The sequence below is a fragment of the Rhinolophus sinicus genome, linkage group LG05 (genome assembly GCF_036562045.2).
Source record: "Rhinolophus sinicus isolate RSC01 linkage group LG05, ASM3656204v1, whole genome shotgun sequence".
In the NCBI taxonomy this organism is placed as follows: Eukaryota; Metazoa; Chordata; class Mammalia; order Chiroptera; family Rhinolophidae; genus Rhinolophus; species Rhinolophus sinicus.
In genome coordinates this window covers 179,105,843-179,121,332 of record NC_133755.1, presented here as the reverse complement: position 1 = coordinate 179,121,332, position 15,490 = coordinate 179,105,843, and the positions used below count along the sequence as shown (strand labels likewise).

Below are 15,490 nucleotides of genomic sequence, written 5' to 3'. Positions count from 1 at the left end.
ATTGTGATGAATAAGCAAAAAGAAAAAATCCCCACATAATTCCCACATAACTGTCTTTTGTGTTTATTGTGGTATTTCAAATTTCTGATGTTTTTCCTTTCTGAGGAAGATATCAGATTTCCATCTGACATCATCTTCCTTCAGTGCGAAGAGTTTTCTTTAGCATTTCTTGTAAGCGAGTCTGTGACAAATTCTCTTAGTTTTCCTTCATCTTGAAATTTCTTTATTTTGTCTTCATTCCTGAAAGATCTTTTCACTGGATATAGAAGTCTGTATTGACAGTGTTTTTGCTTTCTTTCTTTCTTTTCTTTTCTTTTTTCTTTTTTACCTTAAACCCTTTAAAGATGTACTTTTACTCTGGCCTCCATTGTTCCTAACGAGAAGTTAATCATTAATAACATTATTTCAAGCCTGTTTGTGAGGGGTCTTCTTTGCCTGCTGCTCACAAATTTAGTCCTTATCTTTGGCTTTCAGTACTTTGACTAGAATGTATCTTGACACAGTCTTATTCATGTTTGTCTTGTTTGATGTTTGTTGAGCATCTTGAATATGTAAATTTATTTATTTCATCACATATTTCTACATTTTGGTTTCTGGGCATTATTTTTTCAAATAATTTTTCTGTCCCATTCACTCTCTTTCTTTTTGTAAATCAAATTACATACATGTTAGGCAATTTGATACCTAATAGGTCCCTGATGTCGAGTCTTTTTTTATTTTTAATGCTCCTTTCTTGCTACATTAAAAATTTCTCTCTTATCTCCACTTTGTTATTAACCTATCTAATAATTTTTATTCCAGTTATTATAGTTTTAGTTCTTCAATTTCCATTTAATTCTTCTTTGTAATTTCTATTTCTCTGCTTATCTGTCCTATTTTTCCATTCATCACAAGAATATTTTGTTTTACTTCATTAAGGATAGTAATACTAGCCACTTTAAAATTTTGTCAGTGAGTTCCAAACTTAGATATCTCAGGGTTTGTTTCAGCTGATTTTCTTTTCTCCTGAAATGTGCTTTATTTTCCTGGTTCTTTCAAATGCTGGATAATTTTGTACTTGTATCCTGGACATTATGAATGTAAGTTTTGGAAAGTCTGGATTCTGTCTTTTTTCTCTGATGACAGTTGTTTCTTTTGTTCTATAAGGCAATTATTTTTTATTGGATTTGAACTGAAATATCTGTTCTTTGGACAGCAGCTCTGGAATTAATCTAGATTTTTTTTTTTTAATAAACTTTAATTTAGAGCAGTTTTAACTTTAGAGAAAAATTGTAAAGCTAGTACAGGGAGTTTCCATTATATGCCCAGCTTTCCTATTTTTAACATCTTACATTATTATACTACATTTGTTATCATGAATAAACCAATATTGATCATTATTATTAACTAAAATCCAAACTTTACTCAGATTTTCTTTGTTTTTACCAAATGTCCTTCTTCTCTTCCAGGGTCCCATCCAGAATACCACATTACATTTTGTCATTACAATTTATGTCTCCATAGGCTACTCTGGATGGTGACAGCTTTTTAGACTTACCTTGTTATTGATGACCTTGAAAGTTTGGCATACTGGTCAGGTGTTTTTTAGACTGTCCCTCAATTGGGTTTTGTCTGCTGCTTTTCTCAAGATTAGACTAGGGTTATGTGTTTTTGAGAGGTAGACTGTAGAGATAGAATGCCATTGTCATTACATCGTATCAAGGGTATACATTATCAGCAAGACTTATGACGCTGACCACCAAACTGTGAAGGTGCATGACACATTCACAGCATCTCAGACACAGGTTTAGGTAGACAGGATTTTGAGATTCTCTTTCTGACTCTTGTCCTTCTGAGATTTCCCCTACTCCTCTCAGAGGCAAGTTTCCTGATTCAGTATTTTGCTTCTTCAGGTTAGAAAGACTGGTTTTGTCACTAGTGTGCCTGCAACCCTGCCTGCCACAATGAGTCGTTGGCTGCAAGCTCAAAGCTGTGAAAAGGAGCTTCCAACACTTTGCTGCTCCTGGCATATACTCCCTACCAGCATCTTCCTTCCTTTGTTCACTTTTCTGTGCCTTTTAGTATCTGTTTTGTGCATGAAGTCCAGATATTGTAGTTGTTTTCTGCAGGGGAGTTGACCTGGTAACATGTTACTCAGTCATTACAAAAAGCAAAAATCCTGGCCTCTTATATGCTTCACGCTGTGATGGTGAGTGTGGGGAGACTAAATGAGGCTTCTGATCAGAAAGAACTTAAAGATAATTAGGAATTAAGAATTAGATCAGAAGTTAATAAAGGATGATATTAGCATATAATCAAGCACTGAGTCATGTGATATAAATAATAGTTTTAAAAATGGTAATAGCCAATAATAACCTGGATCCTTGTAACAGCCCAGTAATGGTCAAATTGTACATGCAAGGTCAATTACCATTGAGCCATGTTTCAAAGAAATACAGTGCAATTCTAGGGGATATTTTACAATCTCCTCATTCTGGTGGTTAATCAAATAGTTATTTTCATGGTACTATTTCCTAGAGCTTCATTCAAGAAAAAGCATATTCAATGTCCTAATGTGCAGCACTGAGAAATGGGCTGCAACGTCAGGGGCGGGAGAGGGAACATGGTCCACACTTAGATATTTTGGTCAGTGAGCTTGACTCTGAACTCAAACCCAGACAGCTCCCTTGTTGCCACAGTTTTCAGCTGTGCTTTGAAAGGAGTTCAACCTCGCGGTGTGAAGCTTCGTTCTCAGGCAGCGGCCTATGCTTTAAGTTACCAGCTGAAGGTACGTCCTCAACCGCCAGAAAGAGAATATATTCAGTTTGAGCTTTTAGGGAAATTGGAGGTGTCTAAGCAAGACCCTGACATAGATATATTTGTTGTTGTTCTTTTTATCTGGTATGTAGGAGGGGTTACTATACTAGGTGTTGCAGTTAGCTTTCTTCTTACCTTTTCCTTTGGACTTTAGAAACAACCCATATGACCACATAGCACATGCCTATGATTCCTTTAGCAATGGTTTTGCGTTTGTTATCTTTCTGTGATAATCAGAATATAATAATGGCCATCTCTAAAAACAACTGTACGCAATTTGGTAATTCATTTGTCTAGGTTTACAAAATGCTATATATGAGTGTGTGTGTATAGATACATGCATGTGGATGTATACATGTCATAATAATATATACTTACTTCTCAGACTAATGTTAAGATAGCATAGATTCATTTATGTATACGCTATATATACATATTACACATACAAACAATATTGTGTATATATATATTATACACACATAGTAGTTTTAACTTGGATATATAACACACATATATACACACTTATATATATATATATACATATATATATATATACATATACATGAATATATATCAGTACACGTACATGTTCTTTTGTAATTATTTCTTAAACTAATTTTTAATTATTTGAAGTATATTAAAGTTTTTCACGAGCCTAGCCATATGATAAATACCTAATATGCTGTAGACCTTTAACAAATAGTTTAAATTATAAATACTTTAAATTATACATCAGGATTGAAACTGATTTTACTTCCTGAATGCTGAAGATGTACTATGTGACTCGTGACAGGTTAGTTTTCCCTTGTGTCTAAGTGTTTTGAGCTATCTCCATGAAAGGTGTTAGTACATGTCCGGCATAGTTCCTCTGACCTAATTCTCTCCCTTGAGGAATGTAGGAATCAGTCCTAAGAATTAGATAAGTCCATGGACTTACATGGTCCTCAGACAATTGGTGGGCTGAGGTAGAAGGTTGGGGAGAGTTAGTTTTTAAAAATAAGAGTATAAAGTAAAACTCATGTTAAATGAAAATTTCCCATGAAAATTTATTCAGTGGAGATGAATTATAATACATGCAGCTTGCATCACATAACCCTGGCAGAACACCCAGACACCAAAGAAAACAGTCCAAGCAGACCCCGGGGGCACTTTAAAGTCAGTGTGTCAACAAAGGAAGAGGGCCCGTAGATGAGGCTGAAAACGGATGTCTTGTGTTGTAGGGTAAACCAAGAAGGCATAGGGGCAGACACCAAAGGAAAAAGAATATTATAAAAACAGACCCTACTGAATGTCCCTGAGTGGTCAAACATGAGAAGAATAGACACGCGATGATTGGATTAGAAATGTTGATGTCACTGCTTTGCTAAGAGCAGTCTTTGAAAGTGAGTTCACGAAAGAATGTAAAGAAATGGAGAACTGGACTGTAAGAAATTCACATTCCATTTTTCTGTGCAGAGAAGGGGGTTAGTGACTGGAGGGGAATGTGAGGACAGGTTGGTGGGTTTGTCTGTTTCCATAGGAGATGCCAGAGTTAGTGATGCTGCTCAACGATAAAGAGGGAACTTCCTCATCGAGGGGCAGGGGAGACGTGTGGGTTGCTCTTTGGTTGCCACAGTTACTAGGCCAGTCACTCCTGAGGTTTCCTTGGCTGCAGCTGGAGTAAACATCCCGGGGTGCTGAGGGCCTCTCTCTTGACAGAGAATTGTCTGGCCCACAAAGCATTGAGCCCATTTACATGCTGATGGCAACGCTCCATCTAGGGCGGTTTTTGTTTGATTCTCTCAGCAGAAGTAGCCAGGCCTCACCTGATGTTCCAGGCCATTTAAATCCACGTCTTCATCAAGTCTTTGACGAGTCCTTCATTTTGCATTGATTGGTCCACCTTAGTCACTTCTACTCCTGGGACTCGATGGCTGTGACCAGGGGAAAGCCAGGGTTTGACTGCTTTAGGCCCATCCTTGAGCCAGTCAGTACCCCAGGGAGGGTGGGGTTGTGCGCGTTGATGAGAGCTCACTCCTCGAGTGGGGGGAAGGGTGGCACCCCACCGAAATGCCACGATGGCTGTCAGTGCCCGGGCAGTAGGATGGCTGCTTTCGAATCGGCCAGAATTCTGTAAGGACCATAATCGTTCATGAATGATACCCCAGTGTAACTCAAAAATGGATACCTGACCAGAGAGGGCGAGTAAGACAGCCTGGAGAGAAAGGCTCCCACCCCTGAGCGTGAGTCCTCCCCTCCGCCCTACCACTTCCTTCCTTATCCTTTGGACCTTCTGAACCCGGCCAGGGATGGCATTAGATGTGAGTGTGGGTGTGTCTCACTGCCCTTTTGTCTTATCAGTGCAATCTAGTGCTTATTGATAACGCACATTATTGACAATGTTTATTGACACGACATTTATTTCTGATGCTATCATAGGTGTCATTAAAACAATGCATTCCAAAACTTTTAATGTATGATGAAATCTCGGAAAGTGGAGACAAGCTAAACACTCTGTCATGTCCCTTTGTCCTTGGAATTTTCAGTCCATCATGAAGAAGAGCAGAAACCGGAAAAACGGGTTACTTGATGTAGTGTTTGCCCTCATCCCATCCAATCTATCTTAGCTACAGTACAAACCACGGATGCTGCTTTCATTAGCTCTCGCCCTAGGTGATGAAGTCAAGGGACTATTCTTAGAGTACAGTTGTAACCTGTACTGGAAGGACAGGCTCTGTGCTAAGGACTTTTCCCAAAATCTCATAATGCATCCATGCATCTCAACACTTCTTTAGAACAGGCATTTGAGGTTGCACGCGTTACCTCCATTTAGCAGATAAGGGAGAAACGTCTTCATCTGAGGACCTCTTAGAATTTTATCCCCCTTTTGAGTAGCTTTTATAAAGTCCCAAGTTGCTTCTTCCCATGTTCCCCCCATGGTGTTTTTCTCTTTTAAAAAGTCTGTTCACACTACCAGAAATTCAGGTTTAGACCTGGGACCATACCTTTTGTCCCGTATCCCCCTCACTTGTCCTGTGTCTTAGCTGATGTAGTGGCTGTCTGATGGTTTCTGATCTGCAGATGCTGTGAGCATTCCTCAGGGGCTTCCACTACTTTCTTTTTCCCCTCTACTTTCAACAGTGTCGCATGACATGTACTTAAAAGTATATCAAAAGCACTTTATCCTATGCAATTGTTTCTTTCTTTTTTCAACTTTTTTTATTTGCAACACTTTTGTCACTTCCAATCCTTATTTTTTTCTAAATATTTTCTATTCTGGTAAAATATTGCAGGCTCTTGTCATCTGTGCTACCTGCTCTCATTTCAGTGTCATTTTTATCTCATTCGGTCTTATAACAATTGCTCTGTATTCTTTGCTCTCAGCTCATCACTGGAGCTTTTATATTTTTAATCCCATTTTCTACTGCTTACCTGTATAGGGAATATCTGAATTATGTTATGAAACCTTTTGGCTGTTGTTGTTTCTTTTTTATCATAAGGAGAAGGAAGAGAATATTGTAGGCAGTCGGTTACAGTAGAAATGGAATGGGGTTTAGAGTCAGGCTGAACTGAATTTGAAATCTGATTCCATTACAAAGTAGCTGATGTCCTTAGAAAAAGGATTAAACTCTCTGGGCCTCCATTTTCTGTTAAATGAGGATAATGACACTGGCCTTACCGCGTCATTGGGAAGCTTACAAACAGCGAGTGTTAGGTACCACTTCTGCCATGTCATAAGCGCTTGGTCATTAACTGGTGTTGTAATTATTATCATGTTATAGCTATTATTAGGTGGGCATCTCCCATTTGAACTGAGAACTGGTTAGTGGTAATGCTGCATTTAAAGGAGATACAGCCATAAATAAGCTATAGTGCCTGGCCTTGGGGAGCTTATCATCTGCTAAAGAAGGTAAAATATATACCAAACCATCGGAGATGTATGCAAATAGCCATTATTTTTTAAGGCTATTATGTGACACTTGTAAACACTATAAACATTGTTCGACATATCACAGAACACCCTCTGTGGTTGATTTATATGTGGAAGTTAAGGGACTGAGAGTTAATGAATGAGAGTTAATATGTTCACCCCCTTCGACTAAGCTGCTGAGGGGCCTCCAGGGACGGCTGCATGGGTCCCCCTGACTCCGCAGGGTGCAGCTGTAACCTCTGCATTACGTGTCCATGACAGAATGTGGCAGCTGCTGTAAGTCAGTGCCCTGGAGCCCTGCAGACGGGAGCTCAGCCTCCGTGGGGCTGACAGTGAGAGGCCTCTAGGAGGAAGTCACATGCGAGGTGGCTCGTGGAGGGGGACGGCTTGCCACAGGCAGAGGTGAAGGAGGGCGTGCCGTGGATACAGGGAAGAGACGGTCCAGGTGTTTTCTGCGATGTGTTTTCTGGGAACATTAATTTAGCAGAGTGCGTGTGGGGACTAGCAGAGAAGATGCTGGAATATAGGGTTGTGCCCAATGAGAGGGCTCCTGGAGCTTTCCGCACAGTGGGCAGCGTGAGACTTTACAGAAACTCAGTGCTGTGAGGTGTCCGAGTGTTGGGTTAATGAGGCTTACTTTGCAGAATGCGGTAGGAGGTTTTGGAAATGAAGCGGGTATATCAAGACTGGGAGGCCACTGCAACAATTTGGGAAAAGATTTAATGACAGTAGTGACAGGAGGAACGGATGGGAAAGGACAGATGAGAGACACTGGCGAGGTGGTTTGGCAGCTGACAGCGAAAAGAAGGCACGCGAGACTGTCGGGTCCCAGCCGGGGCCTTGAGGGACTGAGCGCTCCCAGTAAGGGTCCTGGCATCGCTAGTTTCGAAAGAAAAGGCAATTAAGTGTCTCCATGGGGACCAGCTGGGCCTCGGCGGCCACCGGTGCCCGGGGCTCTTAGACACCGCCCTGTGGGTCTTATCTCTGGTCCATAAAGTGGCTTCAATTATTTGCGTTGCTATTTGTCGGTCCTTAAATAACTGTTTACTTATGATGTTGATGAAATGCCATAGAAACTTTTGTTTATATCAATTAGCTAATGGTAAGACTGGTTCCGTTACACATCATTTCACTGAAAGTCACAGAGCCTGTCCACGACAAACGAGGACGCACTGCATGAGTGCGCGCAGTGAGTGGGCGTTTTGTGACGAGGGCACCGCGGAGGGAGCGGAGCGTGTGTTTGCACGGGCTGTCAGAGCCGAATGTCTTTGATAAATTCATGGGACTCCCAATTCCAATCAAGCAAGTGTTCTGCTTGAGTCCCTGGTCCCCTGGACAGATGTCAAATGGAGCATGCAGTTTTGTTTTGTGGGCCACTGACTAATATATGCGAGGGAAATCCTACAGGGAAACTGTTTTTTCCCCAAATGCTGTTCCACAGCATTATGTTACAAGTGAAACAAAAGACATGCCATGCATTGAAGGTCAAGGTTAGGGGAGGGTTGGTTCAGAAAGGTTGCTGTTGCCATTTAAGGGCTTTGTATAAGCTCACTTTTTTTTTTCTCCCTCCCTCCCGATTTTCCCGGTCAGTGTTTGTGAGGTTCAACTCCAGCCATGGTTTCCCAGTGGAGGTCGATTCTGCCACCAGCATCTTCCAGCTCAAGGAGGTGGTTGCCAAGCGACAGGGGGTTCCAGCTGACCAGTTGCGTGTGATTTTCGCGGGGAAGGAGCTCAGCAATGAGCTGATGGTACAGGTGAGTCTCCCCTGGTGGGGTGTTCCTGGGATGCAGCCAGCCCATCGCTTATGCCGCTTCCGCTGCCAAGCTGACATTCATGCCGGAGCTCTAATAGAATAAATAGTGCCTGGGGATTCCTTGAACTTTCCTCCACACCGCTTCATTAATTCTGACCTTCTTAATTATGCATTAAAACAGCAAGCAGGAAGGATTGGAGGAACAACCGTGAGTGAGGGGGAGAGAGGGAGAACACACAGACTGGGCTTAGTGAATAAATGTTTACTGACTGCAGGAGCAGCGAGGCACGCTTTCTGTGTCTGCTCAATTTCTACCGTACTTATTGCATTGGAATCTTAATGAGGAACGATTCGAATAAATTGTTCCAAATCAGGCTGCTGGCTCACTGAGCAGGGAGGAATGTGTAACCCAATTGTGACCCCTGGAGGATGCCGGGAAGTCTGCTGCTGTGGCTCAGAGGAGGTGCCTGGCTAGGGCCCCCCTCACAGCAAGGCTTGGGAGTCACCTGCCCGGCTGAGTTCTGAAGCTGGTGGTAAAGGAGGGATGGAGCATAGCCAGCCACCTTTGTACTTAATTCTTCCAAGCTTCAGGAAAATTATCCCTATTCTAAGGCCTGAGAGAGGGAGCAGTGAGACTTCTCTCCTGGCCCTCCACTGCTCCCAAGGCCAGGAAAGGCCTAGGTCCTTGTCATCTGGTTGTTTTACCCAGAACAGCGATTTCGTAGGAGTAAGGTGAGAACGAGCTAGGTGAGCGGTGAGCAGTGCCCTGCAGGCGGACACCTGTAATGTGCTGGGAAAGCCAGCAAGTGCAGTTCCGTGTGGATCGAGGTAATCGTGAAAGCACGAGCGACATGCGCTTTCTGTGGGTGCTTCAGGGTCCCCAAGGCCCCTGCAGGCACCAACCCCCTCTCTGTCCCCAGCACACATTGATGCCTCTCCTTTTTCCAGGTGTGGGGGGGCTGCTGTGTCCCCCACATGGAGTCCCTCCTCCTGTTGACATCTGTCACTGTGGATTCTCCACATAGATATTAACTGCTTAGTGAAAGGCTTTCCAGATTCCGGTGCACAAAAGAAGCTATAGAAATGCAAATGGTCCCCACTCCCTTCGTGGGGGATCTCCTGCTGGGAGCAAGGTCCCTGTTCCTTGGGCACAAACTGCTGTGCTTGGCTTTCAGGCAATCTGTTTTTATAGGGGAAGCGCCTGTGCTAAAAAGTGTTTTGATTTTTTTATTTATTTCAGTCAACTAAAAAGCTTTTACTGTGCCTGCCAACCTCTAAATCTACGCATGTTGCCTTCACAAATAAATGATTTTAAAACAGCTCCTTGAACCCAAGTGCTCTATGTTAGCAGAAGTTTTGAAGTTTCAGGTTCTAAAGCTCCTGACCTCTCCCATCCTAGTGGAGGGATTAGACTAATTGCTACAGACAATTGCTTTCCATAAACATATATGGGAAAGGCATTTATTGATTTAGAGTCTTTAGTTTGACAAATACTTCTTAAACACCGGCAACCTTCTGGGATTCTCAGGGGATCCCGAAGACAGGTGAACCGCCACACGGCTTCTGCCGAGACTGCTCCTGACCTATAGGTTCTAAGTCAACAGAAATAAGAGGCAAAGGTTCAAGTTGTGAGCCATTTCCTGGGGTTCAGCCTCACAGCTGTAACGCAGGACATGATAAGCGCTGTATGAAGGTGGAAGCCTAAGTATCACGAAGTTGTGAAGGTGAACACAGATCTGAGTGGAGGTCACCAAGAAAGTGCATGCATGAGGGGACGCTTGAGCAGGGTTCCGGAGATGGAGCAGGAGGTGCTTGGCGAGAAGCATGGGTTCCTGTTCTTCTAGGACCTGGAGGAGATTGGGCAAGGAGAGGGGTGGGCTGTGTTTACAGAGCCTTGACTGCCTGGGCATTGAGGTTTGCTGAGCGAGAACCAGACAGCAAAATGGGGTGTGGAGGAGAGAAACGGGCGTCGGAGACCCAGTGTGCATGCGGGAAGGATGGATGGGGCTTGTGTGCATGGGGGCCGCCGCCAGCAGAGCTCTGTGTGGAGACGCCGGGCAGGCCCTGAGAGCTTAGGTGTGCAGCCTCGGGCTCACCATATCTAAGGACGGCCGGCACAGAGGGGTATATATGGTCCCTGGAGCCCTGAGCAGTTCCGTCATGTCGGGAGTCGGGGGAGGAGCCAGGAGAGGCGGCATCCTGCATCCAGCTGCCTCCTCTGAGGATGTTTCAGGAGTGACTCGCAAAGCAGCACATGGGGACTGGGGGCGCGGGGCGGAGAGAGGAGCCTTGGACTTAGTGGCCCTCAGCTCTCCGGGACCGCGGTTGGCGTGTGTCACGGGGTGTGATGAGCCACTCAGCTTGTCGTGACCGGGAGGGGAGCAGAAGGGAGTTCCCGGGGAGCCATGGGTCCTGCGCCGTGGTGACAGTTTCCAGCCCTGGACTGAGTGTTTGGCGGACTTTTCTAGAATTGTAACCAGTGTGAAAGTACCATAAGCACTTCCCGTGTTGTTATATAAAATCTTCACTTCTGAGTGCGTGGATAATGCTCCTTAGAATTTATATCATGATATAACTAAAGTATTTAGGGACTGTCTAGTTTTTAATATTACAAATTAAGGCAAAACCATTTTTAACAACGTCTCTTACATAGAGAATGTGGCCTTCGCTCATTTGTAAAATGGGAATAATAGTGCCTATCTTTGGGGATTTTCTGAGGACTGAATTGGTTAATTTCTTAAAAGGTCCTAGAATAAAGTATGACATAAACACAGATAAATGTGAGCGTTTATTAGCATCATCGTCATCGTTGTTAGGCAGATACTTCCCAGTCTAAGAGATCACTGTAAACACAAGACTTTTTTCCATCATGAATTGTGACGCGTATATCTGCAATAAATTAAAGAGTTAAGGCAGTGATAATAGGATATGCATTTTGCTGGGGCAAATGGGTGTGTGTGTGTGTGTATAATTATATATTTTTACTAAAAATAACTCTGGAGTTTATAAATACATTTTTGACCCTTACGTATACAGGTTTTACTTAAGAATAATGGAATTTGAATTTAGCAAGCTTAAGAAAGCTTCACAGTTCCTCTAACCAAATTTAGTAAAAATAGAAACCTATAGTTGTAGAGTTCAGCAGTGATTTATCATGGCATTGTTGCTTTTAAAATATATTTTCATAAAGTGGATATCTGCTACACACTGTATTTTTCAGAAGCAAATTGGAAAGAGTTACACATTTTTTCCGACTTCATAAACAATATTTCTGTGCATGCTTTTATTATTTGTCTTATACCTACAAGTATGCAATACAAAGCATTAATTTGATAAGTTATTCACAATGGATTGATATTTTTTCTTTGGAAAGAGTTCTTGTCCGCTCACGCAGCTGAGTATTCAGGGCCCATTCACATGATGGGACACCCTTCTCCTGTCCCCCAAGTCGAACCCACTAATGTCAAAAATCCCTGAAATCACCTCTACGTAATTTAAAATTTATCATTCAGAATTGTACAAGGAAAGTAATGTTCTAATGCAGTTGTATATACTCAAACTGATGCTCTTTGCAGTTAGATTCAGTGTTAGAATGACAGGGACTTGAGAATCTGCATAAGAGTTTGTGTGAACAGAATTCATTGCAGTCACATAAGCTGTATTAATATTAATATCAGTATATTAATATCAGTATAGCTGTGGAGGCTGACAAGTCCCAAGATCTGAAGTCAGCAAGCTTAGTTGCTGTCCAAGTCCGTCGGCTGGAAACCAGGAGAGGTGATGCTGTAGCTCCCTTCTGTACGTTGGTGGGCTCGAGACCCAGGAAGAGCTGATGTTTCAGTTTAAGTCCAAAGGCAGAAAACAAGATAAAACAAAACAGCATCTGGCTAGCATTGGGCAGGAGCAATTTGTTCTTCCTGCCGGGAGGGGCAGCCTTTCTGTTCTGGCCTTCAACTGACTGGACAGGGCCCACCCATATAGGGCAGAGCTGTCTGCTTTACTCAGTCTACTCATTCAAATGTTAACCTCATCCAAACACACCCTCACAAACACACTGAGACTAATGTCTGACCAAATGTCTGGGCACCCATGGCTCAGTCAGGTCACACATAAAAGTAACCATCACAGCCAGGCAATGGAAACCGTGTTATAGTTAATCATTGTTATAGGAAAGTTACTCTATTTGTATTCTCTTTGTAATGATGAATTCGACTTCCAAAATAGAAAGTGAAACGGGACTGTTCCTCTCACATAGAAATTTTCGCTTTATAAAATGATTTATCCAGGTGGATGTTCATAAATTCCTTTAAACAAATATTCAATTCCATGATGTTAAAATGTGTATACAGATTTGGAGACCATCATTCATAAAGTGGGGTCATCTGCAATAAGGGTGAAAGGGCATCTGCTTATTACCCCATTCTTCTGAGCTTTATGATGTGCCGAGATGTAGGTTTGGAAGACCAGAGACATTTAGACTTTAATAGCTTAGGTTGTAAATATTAAAGAAAAATCAGCGACCCTGAAAAGCCACATCATTTAATTAGCTATATTTTTAGTGATACACACTACATATATTTCAAAATTTGTGAGGGAAAACCAGCTTTCATTGACAGGGTAAATTATATCCAATGCCTAAAGAATTCAAGTTTTTGAAATCTGTAAGAAAATTTACCTGCTATTTACAGAAACGTTACAGGTTGTTTTGATCATATCTCTAAGTAACCTGCTAAACTTTGAAATTTAAAAACTGCTCAAAGGTTTGGAGGATACCCGGTATGCTCCTTGAACGACCTGTAACATAAGTAAATGCTGTTTAACTGAATTTTGAAAGTTGATGTTGTCTTAATGTCTTGTTAATTATTTTCCAACATTATTATTTCCCTTTTAATACAGTTAGGCTATATTTTTCTGTTTATAGAATTAATATGAGCTAGTTATAAAAATTCAAATGACAGGGGAAAGCATGCCAGCAAGCCCCTATAATTTTGCTTGTTTATTTTTAATAATTAAGGATGATTCTTTCTTTATATAACAATAGGTATGTTATCACTTGCAATCTTATTTATTCCTTTAATCCTATCCATTTGTCATATCTATTACTGAAATTAGTTCAAGTATACCTGAGGACATTCAAAAAACAAACATTTAATCTTTTCTGTAACCTTTATTAGATCACAGTTTAGTGATTTAGGTGTTGAAAAGCTGACAAATGTTTTCATAGAAGAGTTTTATTTTAAAGACTAAGCAGTTACACATTTATTTGCAAGTCTGATGGTTACATTTGATTGACAGAATGTTACTATTCTTTGATATTCTTATACAATCTCAGAAAAATTGTAGACAACCACTCACTACTATTTAGTTACCCTTTATCATGATAGGTGCTATATTTTACAATATAATCACAGCATGTGTAATTAGAAGTTACTGCTGAGAAAAACCAAGCCATGCAAGGAGTTCTGTCATGTTCCCGCTACCACTGCTAAGGAAACACATCGCTGCACTAAAGCGGGGATGGAATGGCAGGGTGGGGTGCACACTGGCTGGCATTCTTCCTCTTGTTTTCTTTTTCTTTCTTTAGTTTCATAAGGATCAAAGATAATGTGGCTATTATAAGTTATCATACAAAATGGGACACTTTTGATAATGGATAAAACTTCTATTAATAATTATTCCAGGACAAAAGGTGTACGCTGGCAGTGCCCTGGGCACACAGCGGTGAATGCTTCCCCCAGACACAGGGCTGTGTTTCTCACACTCGCAAGCCTCAGCTTCTTTTAGAAAGAGTTTTTTGGGTCCCTTCCGCTCAGCTTAAGACCACATTTTGATAGCATACCACGCAATCTTATTATGAAAATTTTCATAATAAAAAAGTGATTTTGTCTTTTTAACCGGTAAAATATATTTTTGAGATTACAATCCAACTTAAATCACAACATTTTATACAATTTCATAGAATTCTGAGTTTCCAGAGGGTATGTACACTTTGAGAAACATTGTTAGAATATAATCCCTATCTTTATACATTCCTATGTTCTATTTTGTTATTGACGAGATTTTAATTAGGAGCCTGGAAAATGGACAAAATACAGAAGTCAAAAAATGGGTGGTCTGACACAAGTTTCGCTTCTGGTAGGGGAAGATGGGACATGAAACGAACAAGGTTTCTACACTTCACTTGAACCTGTAAAAGGACAGCTCCAGCAGAGTGGCGAGTTATGGATGTATAAAGCCGTACCTGGAACAACCACTGAAATAGCTAACGGCTAAAATATAAAAGAGTGACAACACCAAATGCTGGGGAGGAGGTGCAGAAACTGGTCACTCATATGTTGCTAGTGGGAACATAAAATGAAATGGTACAGCTACTCTGGAGGAGAGTATGATAGTGTCTTAAGAAACTAAACATGCACTTACATATGGCACAGTACTCATACTCTCGGGTATTTGTCCCAGAGGAATGTTGACTCCTGGTCACACAAAATCCAATACGTGAATATTTGTAGCAGCTTCCTTCCCATTGGCCAAAAATGAGAAACAACCCTGATGTCCTTGAAGGGTGACTGAGCAAACTGAGGTCCACCCCTATCACACTCAACAATCAGAAGGGACCAACTGTTGATACACGCTTTGGATGGTTTTCAATGGAATCACGCTGAGTGAAGGAAAACCAATCCCAGAAGGTCACATACTGAATGATTCCACGTACATAACATTCTTGAAATGACGAGACAAGATTATAGACTGGAGGAGAGATGAGTGGCTCTTTGGGGCTAAGGAAGGGGTGGGAACAGGAGAGAAGAGTGTGTGATGGTAAAAGGACAGCAAGGACCCTGCCTGGTATTGGTAGGCGTTTCTGTCTTGCCTGCACCAGTGGTGATGTTGTACTGGGGTTCTGCAAGGTGTCACCATTGGGGGGGACTGGAAAAGGGTGCCTGGGATCTCTCTGTATTGTTTCTTACGTCTGCAGGCAAATCTGCAAGTACCTCAAGATGAAGTTCAATTAAAAAATAATACAACAGAAGTTC

At 41.8% G+C, this 15,490-nt stretch overlaps 1 protein-coding gene across 3 annotated transcripts in view; it reads left to right on the top strand.

Annotated features, from left to right (window-relative positions):
- Window positions 1–15,490, top strand: part of PRKN (parkin RBR E3 ubiquitin protein ligase) — a 1,115,215-nt gene that overhangs the window by 221,616 nt on the left and 878,109 nt on the right. For all 3 annotated transcript variants that reach the window (XM_074333793.1, XM_074333791.1, XM_074333790.1), the window contains exon 2: window positions 8,297–8,460. In XM_074333793.1, the coding sequence (XP_074189894.1) occupies window positions 8,297–8,460 (164 nt within the window). The remainder of the gene's footprint in view (window positions 1–8,296; window positions 8,461–15,490) is intronic.